The 17,667-nt window shown below is 63.7% G+C and overlaps 2 protein-coding genes across 6 annotated transcripts in view; one reads left to right on the top strand and one right to left on the bottom strand.

Annotated features, from left to right (window-relative positions):
* Positions 1-1,759: 1,759 nt before the first annotated feature.
* Positions 1,760-5,155, top strand: UPK1A (uroplakin 1A). Its single transcript, XM_075906981.2, has 8 exons — positions 1,760-1,810; positions 2,684-2,780; positions 3,114-3,314; positions 3,588-3,662; positions 3,832-3,939; positions 4,391-4,570; positions 4,712-4,795; positions 4,958-5,155. The coding sequence occupies exons 2-8, from the start codon at positions 2,718-2,720 to the stop codon at positions 5,000-5,002; spliced, it is 756 nt and encodes a 251-aa protein (XP_075763096.2). The 5' UTR covers positions 1,760-1,810; positions 2,684-2,717; the 3' UTR covers positions 5,003-5,155.
* A 5,665-nt stretch (positions 5,156-10,820) lies between these two features.
* Positions 10,821-17,667, bottom strand: part of ARHGAP33 (Rho GTPase activating protein 33) — a 41,273-nt gene continuing 34,426 nt past the window's right edge. For all 5 annotated transcript variants that reach the window (XM_075906955.2, XM_075906954.2, XM_075906957.2 and 2 more), the window contains 4 exons: positions 16,227-16,301; positions 15,141-15,791; positions 14,477-14,829; positions 10,821-13,247 (listed from right to left, as the gene is read on the bottom strand). In XM_075906955.2, the coding sequence (XP_075763070.2) occupies positions 12,093-13,247; positions 14,477-14,829; positions 15,141-15,791; positions 16,227-16,301 (2,234 nt within the window). In that variant the 3' untranslated portion in view covers positions 10,821-12,092. The remainder of the gene's footprint in view (positions 13,248-14,476; positions 14,830-15,140; positions 15,792-16,226; positions 16,302-17,667) is intronic.

Raw genomic sequence — 17,667 nt, 5'->3', positions numbered from 1 at the left:
TGCCTGGCGGGTGCTGGGGAGGGGGCTCTGGGCTGCAGGGAGGAGGTGGGGGGCTCAGGAGGGGGCTCTGGGCTGCAGGGAGGAGGTGGGGGCTCAGCTGGGGGTGCTGGGGTGCAGGGAGGAGGTGGGGGCTCAGGAGGGGGGCTGGGCTGCAGGGAGGAGGTGGGGGGCTCAGCTGGGGGTGCTGGGGTGCAGGGAGGAGGTGGGGGCTCAGCTGAGGGTGCTGGGCTGCAGGGAGGAGGTGGGGGCTCAGGAGGGGGCTCTGGGCTGCAGGGAGGAGGTGGGGGGCTCAGCTGGGGGTGCTGGGGTGCAGGGAGGAGGTGGGGGCTCAGCTGAGGGTGCTGGGCTGCAGGGAGGAGGTGGGGGCTCAGGAGGGGGCTCTGGGCTGCAGGGAGGTGGTGGGGGCTCAGGAGGGGGCTCTGGGCTGCAGGGAGGAGGTGGGGGCTCAGGAGGGGGCTCTGGGCTGCAGGGAGGAGGTGGGGGCTCAGGAGGGGGTGCTGGGCTGCAGGGAGGAGGTGGGGGTTTGAGGGTGCTGGGCTGCAGGGAGGAGGTGGGGGCTCAGGAGGGGGCTCTGGGCTGCAGGGAGGAGGTGGGGGCTCAGGAGGGGGTGCTGGGATGCAGGGAGGAGGTGGGGGCTCAGGAGGGGGTGCTGGGCTGCAGGGAGGAGGTGGGGGCTCAGGAGGGGGCTCTGGGCTGCAGGGAGGAGGTGGGGGCTCAGCTGGGGGTGCTGGGCTGCAGGGAGGAGGTGGGGGCTCAGCTGGGGGTGCTGGGCTGCAGGGAGGAGGTGGGGGCTCAGGAGGGGGTGCTGGGGTGCAGGGAGGGGATAGGGATCCTGAGAGGGAGGTGCTGGGCTGCAATGGTGGGGGCAGTGCAGCAGAGGGGGTACTTGTGCTGCTCAAGCTAGAAGGGTTCTAGGGGAAGCTGCTCTCTTCTGGGAGCCTGGAGCCCTGGGCTGTGCCTAAGGCCAGCAGCTCACCTGGCCAGGTGCATTGCACCCCAGTCACTGGACAAGGCCCTGCCCCTTGGGTAGCCAGGGCCTACCACTGCCTGGTGGAGGCTGCTGCCCAGCATGTCTCAGTCTCTCCTTTAAGAGGGATGTGCTCAGACCAGGCTCCTCGGGCCCCTTCCTCCAATGCTGCACCCTCAGAGAGCCGGGACAAACCTGGGGCTCGTAGGTTCCAACTCCCACCCCCTCCCCCTGCCAGGGGCAGTGAGAGCCCAGTGCTGAGTTCTGCCACCAACTTCGGGTCTGCACCTCTGCTGGGATGTGTGATGAGTTTCCAAGACCTCAACACAGCAGCCTGGCTTAGGCGGATCCAAGCTTCCCCACCAAGGCCAAGGGCAAACAGGCTGGTACCAGAGTGTCTGCTCAGGGTGGAATGCAGGCCCCGCCCCTCTAGGGGCTGCTGGCCTGATCCTGCCCCACTGCGGGGCACTGGCTGGCTCAGAGGGCTGGAGGGAGCAATGGGGAACCAGGCTTTTCCTGGTGCTGCTGGAGATGCTAAGAACAAACTGGGCCATGAGAACCAATTGTGAGGTGCTGGGGGCTCCCCCATCCACCAGCCTGGCTCCCAAACACAATCCTTCCCCAGCCCACCTGCTGCAGGAGGGACCCATTAACCCTGGGGGAGCTGCTGGGCTGGGAGCAGAGCCTAGAAGGGTGGGGGTGGGGGTGGGGCTCTCAGACCTCCTGTCCCCTGCTGCTGCTCAGCTTGGCCCTGGGGTTTCCCTTTGGCTCCGCCCAGACAGGTGGGTATAAAGGGGGAGGTGAGTGGTGGAGAAGTAGAGCTACTGCAGGAGTAGGCAGCAGGTGAGTGGGGCTGGGGTGGATAGCTAGGGCTGGGATATGTGGTGGGGGCGGGCGGGCAGTAGGGGAGATGTGGGGCCATGTGTGATGGGGTTGGAGGATGTGGGGCAAGCGGGTGTGTCCAGATCTCTCCTCTAAGGCTTGTGTTTGCTGTGGGAGCCAGGACTCCTGGGTTCCCTCCTTGGCTGGGGGGAGGGGGTCTAATGGTCAGAGTGGGGGGGGCTGGGATTCCTGGGTTCCCTCCTTGGCTCTGGGAATGGTTGGGCCCTCAGAGCAGGGAGGGGGCCTAGGAGCCAGGACTCCTGGGTTCCCTCCTTGGCTGGGGGAGGGGGGTCTGATGGTCAGAGTGGGGGTGGGGGGGCTGGAATTCCTGGGCTCCCTCCTTGGCTCTGGGAATGGTCGGGTGCTCAGAGTGGGGGGGGGGGGCTGGGAGCCAGGACTCCTGGGTTCCCTCCTTGGCTCTGGGAGAGTGGGGGGTGGTCTGGTGCCCAGCGCAGGGAGGGGCTCTGGCTTGGGAGACTGGGTGTGTCTGGGGAGGGAATCTGTAAAATGCTGCTGGGGGCGAAATGTGTGGCAGCTGGAAAAACCTGCTGGGCTTCCCTGGGGCAGGAGGAATCTGGCTGGGCGAGTCCCTGGGGTGGGACAACTGGGTCCAGAAACCCCTTCTCCTATGGGGAGGGCCAGGAAGGTGGGGGAGGATCCAGAGCTCTCCAGCCACTTCAGGGGTGTGACCCACAGGCCTATTCTGAGTGGGGGAAGGGAGGCTGATGCTGACCTACCTTGGCACTGCTGCCCTCTGCCCCTCCCATCCCACCTTGGTGTGGCCCAGCCTTGGTTCTGGGGGACTTGGTCTCTAACCCCCCGTGTCTGTTGCAGGGTGTGAGCTGGCAGAACCCCTCAGAGGCAGAACATGGCAGAGAAAGGAAACCCCCTTGTTGTAGGGGTGCTGATTCTGGGGAACCTCATCATCCTGGTGAGAGGAGTGGGGGGCAGCTGGGGTTGGGGGGGCTCAGGACCAGGGAAGGCCATATGTTGGCAGGCTCCAGAGTCTGGGGCTGCAGCTGCCCTGGGAAGAGGGTGGGGCTATGGGCAGGGGGAGCCAGGCAGTTCTATTTCTAGGGGACTGTCGCATGGCTGGCATGGTATACCCTGGGCCAAGCCAGACTTGAGCTCCTTCTCCTCCCCCCGGGGTTGCTCAACCCTGCCCACAGCTATGGTGCATTGGGATGGGGTTCACCTGCCCCTACCTCCAGCTGTGCAGTGTAGGGAGGGGTGGGGTCCCTCGGCTCACCTGCTCCCTCCCCAGATGTGCGGCATCGCGCTCTACGCCGAGACGGTGTGGGTCACAGCCGACCAGTACAAGGTGTACCCCATCCTGGGCGTGTCGGGCAAGGACGACGTCTACGCGGGTGCCTGGATCGCCATCTTCTGCGGCTTCGCCTTCTTCTGCCTTGGTGTCTTCGGCATCGTGGCCCTGGCACGGGGCAGCCGCCTGCAGCTCATGCTGGTGCCTGGGGGGGGGGAAGACTAGGGAGGGCTGTGTGGGGCAGGTGGTGGCTTGGGGGGCACTGGAGTAGGAGGGCTGTGGCACGGGGAAGCTGCTGACTAGGGTGGGCAGCCTGATGGTATCATTGACTTGGGGGACCTAAGAAGGGTGGCTGGGGAGAGGGTCCTGGAGCAGGGAGGGGGACCCAGTGGAGCGGCCTGGGCCATGGGGGGCACAGAGATTCCTGCCCCGAGTGGGCCCCCCTGCAGCGTCTCACCAGCTCTCTCCCCACAGTACTTGGTGTTGATGCTGATTGTCTACATCTTCGAATGCGCCTCCTGCATCACGTCCTACACCCACCGGGACTTCGTGAGTCTGGCTGTGGGGTTGGGTGGGGCAGGCTAGTGGGTAGAGCGGGGTGGGGCCTGGATGCCTGGGCTCTCAGCCAGAAGAGAGGGGAGTGAGAGCTCAGGGGCAGGCTGGGGGCTAGGCCCATGAGGGTCTCTTCCCTGCCCCATGGGTCCCTCCTGCCCCCCAGGTGGTCTCCAATCACAGGATGGTCACCAAGCAGATGCTGACGTTCTATGCGGCCCCCACAGCCCAGGGCCGGGAGCTGACCCGCATGTGGGACCGGATCATGATGGAGGTGGGTCTGCGCGGCTCCATGCCACTGAGAGCCCACTTCCACGCACCCCTCCCCCACAGTGTTGGGGTGGGGGGAGGGGTTTCAATCCTGCCATTTTGTGGCACCCACTGAAAGGACCTGGCCCCCTTGCTAGGTGCCCAGGGCAGCCTGTAGGGGGTGCTGCATGGCCTGGCTCACTTACCCCAGGTGGCCCCAGAGCAGGGGGGCTCAGCCAGGGGCGCTGAGGAGAACGGGGGGCAGGTTTCATCCAAGGCTTTCACCTGCCGATAGGAGGGCTGGCTTGACCCTTTCTAGTCCCATTTGCAGCAGATGGAGGTGGGGCAGCATTTTGGGGGGGCCAACCTTGGAAGGGGCATGTTCTACCTTGTCCCCCTGTATTCATGGTGGGCTCACGGGGGAGGGAGCCCGAGGTGGTGGGGGGCAGTGCTAACAGCCACCTGCTGCCCCCCAGCAACAGTGCTGCGGCGCAACAGGGCCCCTGGACTGGGTGAACCACACGTCTGCCTTCCGCTCGCTGTACCCCGAGGGGCTGGCGCCCTGGCCCTTCCTCTGCTGCAAGCGCGACCCCAACTTCGTCATCCTCAGCCCAGAGGGCTGCCGCGTGGGGCACGTGGATTATATCAACACCAAGGTAAGGGGCAGCCCCCCTCCCCCTGCTTTCCCTTGGCACCCCGCGGCTCACCTCTGCGCTAACCACTGCACCGCACTCCCTGCCCGGAGCCCGGGGGAGCCCAGGCAGCCTGGCCCCAGAGCTCAGTGTCTGTGTCCCTAGGGCTGCTTTGAGCACATTGAAAACGCCGTCAACAGCTACACCTGGGGCATCTCCTGGTTCGGCTTCGCTATCCTCATGTTCACGGTAGGCCCAGGGGCTGCCTGGGGGGGGGGGGGCTCTGAGCCCTCGGTGGGAGGGTCCAGTCACCAGGGGGCAGGTGCACTTGCTGGGGGTAAGCAGGGGGCTACGGGGGGAGGGGGATGGCGCGTGGGATCCATGGGGCTGACTGAGGGTCTCTCTCTGCAGTGTCCAGTGATGCTCTTGGCCATGTACCACTACACCACGTTGTGATGGTCTCTCCACACTGCTGTGGGGCAGGGCGCCCCGAACTCGCCGCCTGCAGCCTCAGCACTGGCGGGAACCAGCCAGCCCCTCGGAGCAGATCTCTGTGTAAAAACACCCAACCCTGCTGCCTTTTTAATCTCATTAAAGCCCTAGAACACCTGTCTTGGTCCGTGTGCTCCCTGGGGCGGGGCACTGAGGGCTGGCTGTGGCTCGCAGGCTGCTGGGCAAATCCCTGCCATGAATCTTTCGGCAACACCCAGCGTGGCTGGCACCACAGGGGCTGCCCGACTCTATTGGGAGGCTGGGCCTGTGGGGCCCCCCCTCCCCCAAATCTGTGGAGCAGGCAGGTGCAAGGGGACAGCCTGCAGCACAGTAAGCTGCCAGCTGTGGCAGGTGGTGCTGTGTTGGTGTCTTTTTCAGAGGGAGGGCTGGGCTGGAGGGCTCCAGAGCTGGGGCCTGGCTCCCTCTGCTGCCCACTGACACCCCGTTCCCACCACACACAGGCCAGCGGGGGCTCACACTGCTGGGAGCACCCAGTGCTGGTGCCAGCTGTTCAGTGGCATACGATCCTCCCCTGCCCCCAGGCAGGGGGCTGGAGAAAAGGGCCCGGGCTGGCTACCCCGAGCAAGCAGAGAGTCCGGGGTCACTCTAGCTCTAAGAAGGGGCTAGGCTGTGGCTGCTAGTTGGGGGAGTTGTCTTGAACACACACTGCAGGAGCATGCCCCCCACTCCACCCCGCCTATTTCCCAGGCAGTCTGGGGGAGGGGGGAGTTGGACTCAAGGGCCCAGGCCATGCAAGGGAACAGTGTGTGAAGGGCTATTACGTGAGTCCTGGCCCAAACGGGGAGAGGGTTGCATGCCCCACCCCCGGGGCAGAGGAGAGCCAGCTCCAGCTGGGAGTCAACCTGCACCCAGAGCCCTAGGCTAGGGGACACCTCCCCTCATGCTCAGTGCAGCCCTAGCACTCATTGGTGGGTGCGGCTGGGAGCGGGCAGGATTGGCTCTGGGATTGGCCATGCCCCTCCACCATGACTCCACAGGCTCACTGCCCTGGGGGGCAGCAGCTGCCACCCTCCCCCCCCCCCCCCCCCGGCGTGTCTGGGTTTCCCTTCTTGTTATGTGGCGTGCAATAAGCGACAGGACCGCTGCAGGGTCTGCTCCCAGGCTGCCTGGCCCCACTGGTGGCTGTCTCTGCTGGGGGAGTTGTGCTGGGGTGTGTGGCTGTTTCCCAGCTGCACCTCTGGGATCCAGTGCCACTCAGTGTGTCTCCCCCAGCCCGGTAAGGGGAGCGATGCTGTTGGAGACACTGGAAAAGTCAGGGATGGAATCCTGGCTCCCTGTCCCCCTGCTCTAATCAGCAGCCTCCACTTTCCGGGCTGGAGCGTGTGGCTAACTTGCTCCCCAGCTCTGACTCCTGTTTGACAAGTGAGGTAGCAGGCAGAGCCTGCCGTGGCGCCCCCCCCCCCCCCCCCCTTGCCTTCGGGGCTGGGAGCTGCACACACCTGTGGGGTAGCCCCTACACCCAAGAGCCCCACTGGAGCAGCAAAGCCAGGGCCCTAGGGCTGCCGCTGCAGGCTTCCCTCATGCTGGAGCAGGTTCCAGCTGGGATACTGGTTCTGGCCCTGCTCAGGGAGAGGTGTGGGGCCTAGTGGTTAGACCGGTGCTGGGAGTCAGCATACAGGGATCTATAAAGAGCAGCCCCCTGAGCGTGTCTGGCCTGGCCAAGCTCCCCTCAGGTCTCATGCTCCATAAACGCCAGCTGTGGGGCCAGGGCCCCATGGAGCTACCCCATCCAGCCCAGCTGGTCCAGCCAGCTTCACTTGCTCCCTGCCCTGCCGGAACCTGCTGCAGCTGGGGCCCTGACCTTGGGGGGGAAGGGAGCTGCTCTCTAGTGGTGAGAGCTGCCCCCCCCCCACCTGCTGGGGCATCGTGTGGCCCTACAGCCTCATCCCCTCCTCCAGCCCTGGGTCCGGCTCTCAGGAGCCCCAAGCAGCATCCTTGTGTCTTGCCCGGGGACCAGTGTGGGCTCTCGGGCAGCTCTGTGGGTCCCAGGGCAGGGAGGGGCTCCTGTACCACAGCCCCTGCTGGCTTTTAGTGCAGTGAGGCCAGAGGGGGAACCAGACCAGACACTCCCTGTTGGGAAAATCTGTATAGACCCCCCCCTCCAAGTCTTGGCTCCCCCCCCCCCACTGCCCTCCTGGAGTCCTGGCTCCCAGCCTTGCCCCCCACCGTGACTCCATAGGCCCACAGCTGGGGGAGGGGTGCAGCAGCAGGCCCACCTCCCCCCTCCTTCCTGTCCAGGTTTCCTTTCTTATTAGGTGATGCACAAGCCTATGACTGTCCCTGGTTGGCAGGTATGCTGTGTGGGCCTGTTTCCAACCCCCTGCCCCAGCCTGGGCCTGGATCCCAGCCCAGAGCCCTGCCCCCAGACCCCTAATCCCGGGCCACCCCAGACCCTGCGTGCCCAAGCGGAGCCCCCCCACCCCTCGCATGCCAAGCTGCTGTCCCAAGCTGAACCCCAGTCCCTCCTGCACCCCAAATCCTTCATCCAGCCCCACCTCAGAGCCTGCACCCCCCCCCCCCACGCACCTACTCCCTGTCCCAGTGCTATGACCATAAGAGGGGGGAGGGAGAGGTGGGTGGGATGTCTGAGAAAGGGCAGGGGTGGAGCTTCAGGGCAGGGCCTCGGGGTGGGGCGGGGGAGTTGGGTTTTCTGTGGTCAGGTTGGCAGCTCTTGCGAGGTCTGGCCTGCCCAGAGTCCTATGCTGCTCTGGGCACTGGCGTCCCTTCAGCTGGGCTCCTACCCAGCCAAGCCCCCGAGGGCTCTGATGGCCACAGGCCTCACCCTGTGGGCACAGAGCTCGCGTGGGCTGTTTGCCAGCAACAGTCACAGCACGGGCCCCCCAGCCTCCCGGTGCCACTGCCCCTCTGGCTTTGTCCAGCCCCGGGGCAACTCCCTGCTCTGGGATGGGCCCTTTGGGGTCTGCCCTGGCCCTGTACTCAGCTGCCTGCATCCCCACTCTGAGCTGTGTCCCCAAACTTGGCTGCCTATGCCCCCATGCTGAGCTGTGGCCCCACGCCTGGTTCCTACGCCCCCACGCTGAGCTGCGGCCCCACGCCTGGTTCCTACGCCCCCATGCCTGGTTCCTACGCCCCCACGCTGCGCTGCGGCCCAACACCTGGTTCCTACGCCCCCACACCTGGTTCCTACGCCCCCATACTGAGCTGCGGACCTACTGGTCCCAGGCCCGGCTGCCTACGCCCCCACACCGAGCACTGGCTCCACCGGCCCCACACTCAGCTACCTATGCCCCCACACTGAGCACTGGCCCCGTGCTTGGCTGCCCGTGTCCTGCGCTGAGCCCAAGGCTCCTGGTCCCTAAGCCCATTAGCAGGGCTCAGGCTGGATTCACCTGCTTTGCATCACCCCAGCACAACACCCTGCCCCTTTTGTGGAGCCCTTCCCAGCTGGGCGGTCACCCTGGCTCCTTGACACCCCTACGTGGGGTCAGGCCTGCTGCAAGGAGCAAGCCCTGGCTGCATCATTCACAGGCTCTGGCTGCCCCTCTGGCCAGCGGCCCCTGCTGCTTTGGGCCCCAGGTGGGCTGAGCCCACAGAGCCAGCTGCAGGGGCTATTCCAGGGATATCCCGGGCCTGCCCCATGGCCTAAGTGGGCAAGGGTCTGCAGGGGGCACTGGCTACAGGGCATTTCCTGCTGTCAGTCCCTTCAGTATCCAGCCAGCCACTGCTGCCTGAAGCTACCTACCTGTCATGGCTCTGCAGGCCCAGTGCCCCTATGGGGCATCAACAGGCTGGCCCCAACCTTAGGGCCTCACTATGCCAGGAGGGGAAGCCACTCGGCTTCTGTGCCCTGTGGGACCAAACCTCGGCCCCTCCTGACCCCCGCTGGGCAAGTTCATCTCAGTGGGACTCTAAGGGAGACATGTAGCCCAGAGGGGGCTTGGCCCCCCAGCATGTCTGGATCCCAGAAAATGGGGAAAGGGCAGGCCAGTTTGTCAGGCCGCTGGCCCCAGTGTGGCCAGGCCTGGGCAGTCCCAAAGCTCTGGATCCCCTCTTTTGCACCAGCTCAGGCGGGTCCAGCCTGTTAACAACCCTGCATCTGGCCCCTCCTCCAGCCTTTGTCCTCCAACTAGCCACACAGCGCTGCCATCTTGGGGGGCAGGGAGGGGGAGCCATGGATACTAGCTGCTAGAATCCAAATGTCCCAGCAATCAGGGTGCCCATTGGCATCTCAGCCTCACCAGGGACATGACAACTGGGACTCTGGCTTATCCCCCACTACTAGTTAACAATGGAGCATGTGGAGAAACTGAGGCATGCACATCAGTCATAGCAGCTATTACAGAGAATGCCCCCTCCATCACTCCCAGCCCCGCTCTAACCCACTAGACTCCCACTTCCAGCCCCAAATTGGGGAGAACCCAGGAGTCTGGGCTCCCAGCCACCCTCTCCCCACAAATTGAAGAACAAAAGAACGGCCATATTAGGTCAAACCAAAGGTCCATCTAGCCGACGGTGGCCAATGCCAGGTCCCTGAGTGGGAATGAACAAAACAGGGACTCATCCAGCGATCCCTCCCCTGTCGTCCATTCCCAGCGTCTGACTGACAGAGGCTGGGGACACCCTCCCTGCCCAGCCTGACTACCAGCCATCGATGGACCCTGTGATGGGTGGGAGAGATGCTCTCCTTTTCTAAACATCCCAGGATTCAGTGACAAAAGGGTTAAACCCAGGTAGCTAGGAAGTGTTGGTAGGGAGCCAGGAGAACCAATGGGAAGAAAGTGTTGATATTTCTTTGTGGGAGTTAGTTTTTTAAAGTAGGAGCCATAGAACCGTAGAGCTGGAAGTGACCTCAGATCATCAAGTCCAGCCCCCTGCTCTAGACAGGACCAATCCCAATTAATCAACCCAGCCAGGGCTTTGTCAAGCCGAGACCTAAACACCTCTAGGGATGGAGACTCCACTACTTCCCTAGGTAACCCATTCCAGTGCTTCACCACTCTCCTAGTGAAATAGTTTTTCCTAATATCCAACCTGGACCTCTCCCACCACAACTTGAGACCATTGCTCCTTGTTCTGCCATCTGTCACTACTGAGAACAGCCTCTCTCCATCCTCTTTGGAACCTCCCTTCAGGAAGTTGAAGGCTGCTCTCAAATCCCCCCTCACCCTTCTCTTCTGCAGACTAAATAGACCCAACTCCCTCAGCCTCTCCTCGTAGGTCATATGCTCCAGCCCCCTAATCATTTTGGTCACCCTCCACTGGACCCTCGCCAATGCATCCACAACCTTCCTGTAATTGGGGGCCCGGAACTGGACACAATACTCCAGGGCTACGTCTAGACTGGCCCCGTCTCCGGAAGAGGCATGCAAAGCAGGCAAGTCAGAATAGGGAAATCTGCGGGGGATTTAAATAAACATGGCCGCCACTTTTTTTCCGGCTTGGGGAAAAGCCGGAAAAGAGCGTCTAGACTGGCGCGATCCTCCGGAATAAAGCCCTTTTCCGGAGGATCTTTTATTCCTACTTGCAAGTAGGAATTTTTAAGGTCTCTTGCAGGCCCCCAGCTCCTGCACTTGAAGTGCGAGAGTGGGACACAGCTTTGACAGACCTATTCTTCATGAATGTATGTAGTTCTTTTTTGAACCCTATTAAAGTCTTGATCACAGCATCCTCTGGCTAGGAGTTCCACAGGTTGACTGTGCGCTGCGTGAAGAAATCCTGCCTTTGGTTTGTTTTAAACTTGCTGCCTATTCAGTTCTTTGGGCAACCCCAAGTCCTTGTGCTCTGAGGAGGAAACAACATATTTCTCCAAAGGCGTTTTGTCTTTATTAGTTCATGGGGGTGGTTTAAACCATTTAGTACAGAATGGAGGGAGGGGTCATAAACAAATCCACTCACTGGGGAACACTCACGGCAGCACCCCCATGACTGTGCAGTGGGGATGGGGCTGAATTAGAGGAGGCAGGGTTAGCCTCTCTTGGCTCACCCTGCCAGGCTGTGGGTCACTGGCTGGTTATAGGGTTAGAGTACGGGGAGAGGGCAGCACTGCCAAGGTAACCCCACCCACACCAGGCTGAGCAGCTCCCAGCCCCCCCCCTTTGTTACAGGGTTAGGAGGTCAAAGGTCATCTCTCCCAGGGAACTCCCAAAGTCACAGTAGAAGTTAGTGCAATAAAATCACTGTCCTCCACCTGGGGGGGAGGGGTCAGCAGAGGGTGGTCGCCTGACCCCATAGCACCCCCCCCCCCCCCGTAGCCACACACCCACCCATCCTCACATGCCCTGGGCGGGGCCAGCCCCTCTAGCGGGGGAAGCACAGACCCCTCCGCCCAATCCAGCCATGTATATATCCCCCCCACCCCAGCCCATGGGACATGCTGACCAGGATGGTCAGACAAGCAGGCTGGGGGGGGTTGTCCTTTAGCCCCTCCCTACTGCCCTTGGCACCCCCTCCCAACAGGGGATCCCTGGGCAGGATGAGGTGTTTTAATGGGGTTAATGAAGGGTTAAAAAGTTAGAAATCTTGCTCAGCTTTAAAAGCTTTATAGAAAAGCCCCCTCCCCACACACATGGGGGGCAGAAGGGAGGGCTCCCCTCCCATTCAGCAGGGCTGGCAATTTTATGCCCCACACTGACTCCTGTGAGGGCAAAGTCAGGTAGTGATGTCACTTGTGGTGCTGGTGATGTCAGCAGGGCCCCACCCCATGTCCCACCAAGGCGGTCACAGAGCATCAGCAGATGGAGGCCTAGCCAAGGAGAGTGATGTCATACCAGGCGTGATGGCAACCGTGGCCCCATCTCATCCAGGGCACAGTGAGGTCACTGGAGAGCAGCTGTTACCTCACTTGGGAGCACAGATGCAATTGGCTGCTGCCATGTCACAGGCTTGTCCCCTTGAGGTCCCTGTTGGATGTCACTGTACCCACCTGGTTGCCATTGACAACCTCATTATGAAGTCCCCGGGCCTATCTTCCCGCCATTGGTGGCCCCATTGTGATGTCACACAGACCTGGTGATGTCACAGCCCAAGTGTCTCAGCATCGGTTGCCAGCCACTGCTCCCATCCTGCCCCTGTCTCAGCAGTAGCTGCGGGTCTGCCCCTGGGAGCGCACTGTCCAGGAGGGAGCCAGGCACCCGGGGGTGGGAGGGGGCCCCTCCTTCCGCTCCACATTGCCGTACTGGGGGGGTGGGCGCTCAGCGTAGGGGGGGTAAGGCCCCAGCCGGTAACCGTCCATCAGGCCTGGGCCGAGGAGGGCAGGGGGCCGGGGCGGGGGCTCAGTGTAGGTGGCGAAGGGGGGGGCACAGCCAGCAGCTAGCTCCCAGCCAGGTGGTGCTGGGCGGTAGAATCGCAGCATGGTGCCACCGCAGGGTAGTGTGTCCAGCAGGTGGTGGTAAAGTCCCGGCCTCGGTGGCGGCCGGTAGGCCCAGCTCGGTGCTCCCCGCGGGCCCTGCCTCTGCTTCTGTGGCAGGGCTGGCACAGGGGGGTGGCACAGGGTGGCACGGGCAGCCCCAGGGTCCGACTGGCTGCGTTGGTGCCCACTCTCCGGCGGGGGGGAGGCCGAGGCAGAGGATGAGGATGAGTGGGGGCTGGTCCTGCTGCGGTGGCAGCCCCCGCCCTCTGGCCCAGCAAAGGGGACGTTGACGTAGAGGGGTTCTGGCGACTCGTAGCGGACGCGCCCATCCTCGAAGATGGCCCGCAGGGGTGGTGCAGGGGCCGAGAGGCCAGGCCAGGGCCGCTGGAAGACGCCGTAGGAGGCGTTGAGGGCGGACAGGTACTCGGGGGGCGCTGGAGGCCGTGGGGGGCGCAGGGGCCAGGGCCGATAAACAGGCGGCTCCGAGACGATCTCATAATACAGGTTCTCGGGAGCAGGCTCCAGCAGAGGGCGCGGGGGGGGCGTGGCAGCACTGGGGGGGCGGGGAGCTGGGAAGCGGTGGCGCGGGTGCAGCTGTGGCTCAGGCGGGTATGGAGGGGCAGCGTACGGGGAGCCCAGCCAAGGAGGGGTGGCCCTGAGACAGGCTGTAGGTCGGGGGTGGAAGTGCAGAGGGGCTGGGGGCTTAGGCGGGGCTGGATCCAGGACTCGGGGAAAACGCAGTTGCTGGGTCTGGCAGGATGGGGGTGGTGGAGAGTCCCAGTGGTGGGTATTGGGGGGGGCTTTGGTGTAGCAGGGAGGGGCTCCCAAGCTGGCCCTGCCCCCCTCCCCGCCTGAGGCAGGGGCCTGAACCAATGGGACCTATGGGGAGACAGAAGGGGGTCAGCAGGGGGGGTGTTGACACACACACACACAATCACTTCTTTCCTTCACAGCCCTCCCCTCAATGGCCCATTGCACCCCCAAACCCCCCACCCCATTGCATTCCCCAGAGCCCCGCCGCAGCCCCCAATCCCTCCACTGACCCCCCAAAGCACCCAGCCCACTGCAATCCCCTGCCCTCAAACCCCCACTGACCCCCCAAAGCACCCAGCCTACTGCAACCCCCTGCCCCCAATCCCCCCCCACTGACCTCCCAACACACCCAGCCCACCTGCAATCCCCTGCCCCCAATTCCCCCCACTGACCTCCCCAAAGCACCCAGCCCACTGCAATCCCCTGCCCCCAATTCCCCCCACTGACCTCCCCAACACACCCAACCCACTGCAATCCCCTGCCCCCAATTACCCCCACTGACCGCCCAAAGCACCCAGCCCACTGCAATCCTCTGCCCCCAATTCCCCCCCACTGACCTCCCCAAAGCACCCAGCCCACTGCAATCCCCTGCCCCCAATTACCCCCCACTGATCCCCCAAAGCACCCAGCCCACTGCAATCCTCTGCCCCCAATTCCCCCCACTGATCCCCCAAAGCACCCAGCCCACTGCAATCCTCTGCCCCCAATTCCCCCACTGATCCCCCAAAGCACCCAGCCCACTGCAATCCTCTGCCCCCAATTCCCCCCCCCCCCCACTGATCCCCCCCCAAAGCACCCAGCCCACTGCAATCCTCTGCCCCCAATTCCCCCACTGATCCCCCAAAGCACCCAGCCCACTGCAATCCTCTGCTCCCCCAATCCCCCCCCCACTGACCTCCCCAGAGCACCCAGCCCACTGCAATCCTCTGCCCCCAATTCCCCCACTGACCCCGCCAAAGCACCCAGCCCACTGCAATCCCCTGCCCCCAATTCCCCCACTGACCCCGCCAAAGCACCCAGCCAGTCTCCAAACTGTTGCTGCCCCCAGCCTCCCATCCACCTACAAATGCCCAATCTCCCCACATTCTCCATCCCAACCTGACCACCCATTTGCCCCTCCTCTCCGCACTGCCCCCAAGTCTCCTTTCCTGCCCCACATACCTCATCACCTTGCTGCCCTGCTCCTAGCCCCCCAACCTCGTGTATGAGCTGGCAACCCCCCTTCCCCAACCTAGCCACAGATCCCCACGCCCAGCCCCTAACTCCCCCTGCCCAGCACTCCCTACTCCACTCACCTGGGGGCCCCCTGCCCGCTCCCGGTGTTGGCCCTGGGGTCCCCTCTCGCTTTGCTGGCGCTGCAGAGAGGGCCCGGGGGGCTGGGCAGCGGGGCTGGGGCGCACCACAGAATACAGGGCCCCCGGGGCCCCTGCTGGCCCCTCCCCCCCGCCTTCCAGGGACAGTGAGCGCCGGAACTGGGTGCGTTGCTCCCTGCGCAGTGCCCCCTGCTGCTGCCGCGCGGCCTGGTGTGCACTCTCTGCCAGCGCCAGCGCCATCAGCCGGGCCGGGTTCTTCGGGGGCGGTGGGGGAGGCACGTGCCGGAACAGGGACAGTGCCCCGGGCAGCAGGGCGGGAGTCTCCGGCTCAGGACCTGACGAGGAGAGAAGACAGTCAGAGCCAGCCATACCCAGCAGGGGGCGCTGTAGGGGTGAGGCAGGGAGCTGGTGTGGGGGAGGGAGTTCCTGGCTACACTAGCCCTGGCCCAGTCCACCAGGGGAGCTGCAGGGGACTGGGACACATTGGCTGGGGAGTTGTGGTGTCCCCCTTGGCTCCCCCAGCAGGGGGCAATGGGTCATGGCAGGATTCCGGATGGGACTAGGGGTCCTGGGCAGGGCAGGGGGGTCCCAGTCAGGGCTGTGGGGGGGGGGTCCCCGTAAGGTTCGGGGGGGAGGTTCCACTCACTCTGGGCCCGGCTCCCGCTCTCGGCCTGGGTCAGTTTGCGCCGCACCTCGCGCTGGCAGCCGTCACTCAGCTGCCCGTCGCCGGCCTGCAGCAGCCGGGAGATCATGTGGGGGGGGCTGCGGGGCCCCTGATGCCGTCCGGGGTTCAGCACTGCCCGGGTCTCACCCCCTCCCAGCATCTCCAGCACTTTGGGGGGCAGCGAGATGGCCATGGGCTCTGAGATCTCCAAGGCGGCCCTGGGGGGCTCCGGCTGGAGGCTGCGGGGTGACAGCGCCCGGGCCACCTTGCGGGCAAAAGGCAGGCGGGCCGGGCTGGGGGCCGAGTCGGAGGCGTCTGAGAGTGAGGGGCACTGGGGGGGGCTGCGCTGGAAGGGGAGTGGGTCCAAGTCCAGGAAGCCGGGGGGGCTGAGCTCTAGGTCCGAGTCCAGCTCGTCCTCGTCGTCCAGCCAGAGCGAGGTGCGGGGGTGGGGCGCCAAGTCCGGCAGCACTTCCAGGCTCTCGCTGCAGGCGCCGGAGGCCGAGGAGCTGAGCGACTCGCAGGAGCGGCAGAGCTTGAGGGGAGCCGGTGGGGAGCTGGGGGGGGCCCCGGGCAGGGCCGGGAAGGCATCGCTGCTGGAGCGTGGGCGCCGCAGGCGGTGGAGTTTGTGCAGGCCTGGAGTGACAGAGACACACAGCAGGTATAAACGACCCTGAGATGGCAGGCGGCGGGGAAAAGCCACACACATCGCCGCTGCCGAGATGCAGCCAGCTCCGGGGTAGGACAGCGGGGAACGGCTGCATATAACGCTGCCTGGCTCAGATGTAGCCACCTCCGGGGCAGGGAATCTGGGAATAAGGGATGTTAAATTCTGGAATTCCCATCAACTACTAGATTAGTCGATAAGGGGGAGGGGGCTACCCCTGCTGCAACTCGCAGTTTAAATGTAGTAGGAGCTGGGTGTGCAGCTGGGGCACAGCCATCTCGGGTGGGGGCCAGGGAACCACCACACATAACTGCATGGGGATGGCTTGCCCGGCAGCGAGATGCAGTCACCTCTGGCATTGGCTTCCCCCCAAACGCCCCACCCCCCAGCACTGTTGCTCGTACCTGCGGTGCTGGACTGGGACGTGAGTGACTCCTCGCTCTTGGCGGATCGCAGTGTGACCGTGTCAGCCCGGAGCCCTGCAGCGAGCAGGAGAGAGGTTGGGTTACCAGGCCTCCCACCAGGCCCTCAGCCCCACACCCATCCATCCTCTGCTGGGACCCCACTGACATGCTGCCCCCACAAGCCTGCCTGCCAGAGGCTCTGCCCTTAGCAGTGTCCATGGGCTGGCTCTGGCGCCCTGGAGCGCTGCTCCCATGCACAGCCCCTGACCCTGCACCCTTGCTGACAACTACACTGGCAGGGCAGAACACGAGCAGCGCACCTCGGAGGCCAAGGTATGGAAGGCAGGTGACATTTTTTCTGCTTCCAGAGCTTGCTCGCGCCCATTCCCAGCGCCGGGACTCCCCCGAGAGCCTGGGGCAGGCTCAGGGCTTGGGCGTGCTGCCTGCAGCCCTGCCAGGCGAGGGCGCAGTGGGGTGCTGGGGCGTTGGAGAAGCACGGGATGGACGTACTCAGCTCTGCTGCAGCCCACTGGGAGTTTGCACCAACTCGGGCCAAGTGAGACGGGCATGAAACGCTTACAACTCGCTTACAACTGCCCCTGGAGTAACGCTGCCGAGCAGCCAGCCGGGCTCTGGGAAAGGCTGCTTGGGGTGGGCGGCCCAGCAGGAAATGTACAAGGGACAATGAAACACGGGAGGCACCAACTGCACTGAGGAGACTTTCCTGCAGCCTTCATTCTGGAATGTGCGTCTGGTGGAGAACTGAGTCAGGCCTGGACAGGGGACGCCACACACCATCTCAGGCCGGTCCCTCCACCGGCTGAGGGAATCCCTCCATTTTGTCTTCACTCCTGCACCTCCCCTCTGGAGACTCTTTGCTATGAACTGAAGTGTGGAATAAGGGATGGGCGACCCATCCGAGCAGCAACTCTACTCAAGCCAGCAGTTTATTCCACCTCTGCTACAAGCCTGCACCAAGAACTTAGCAGGTGGGGTCTGAAATGTGATTCCTTTGGCAATTTTCATTCTCACCTTTTCTTTCCTCCCTCTTATAAATAAGCCTGAAGATTTTAGATGCTAGAGGATCGGCTCCGCAGGCTTTTCGGGTAAGAGTCCAAGTTACGAATTGACCTGGGAAAGTAGCCAGTCCTTTGGCTCAGAAGAACCTTTTCATGTGGCGAGGCTGGTTTTCATGCCCTCTCGTCTGCATGAGGCGCAGGACTGGTGGTGGCGCAGGAGAGCTGGAGTGTCTGAGGGAATTGCTTCTGTGGTGTCCTGCTGGCCGGTGTGGGGGACGGACGTGCTCTGTGCGGCTGGTTTGGTGCCTGACAGTGCAGACCTCCCAGCATTGGGCTGTAAGCAGCCCTGTCTCTGAGCATTTTGCCCTGAATTGACTGACACTCTGAGGAGTGCCCCTCTCCCATGTTACTGACTGAAGACT

The sequence above is a fragment of the Pelodiscus sinensis genome, chromosome 22 (assembly GCF_052426305.1).
Source record: "Pelodiscus sinensis isolate ZL-2025 chromosome 22, ASM5242630v1, whole genome shotgun sequence".
Taxonomy (NCBI): Eukaryota; Metazoa; Chordata; order Testudines; family Trionychidae; genus Pelodiscus; species Pelodiscus sinensis.
This window is presented reverse-complemented; position numbering and strand designations above follow the sequence as displayed.

Excerpts from the sequence above, each read along its gene's own strand:
- UPK1A (XM_075906981.2), top strand. The coding sequence starts at position 2,718 with ATGGCAGAGAAAGGAAACCCCCTTGTTGTAGGGGTGCTGATTCTGGGG. Across the intron at positions 3,315-3,587 it reads GCCGCCTGCAGCTCATGCTG|TACTTGGTGTTGATGCTGAT; the intron begins GTGCCTGGGGGG and ends CTCTCCCCACAG. Across the intron at positions 3,663-3,831 it reads CCTACACCCACCGGGACTTC|GTGGTCTCCAATCACAGGAT; the intron begins GTGAGTCTGGCT and ends CCTGCCCCCCAG.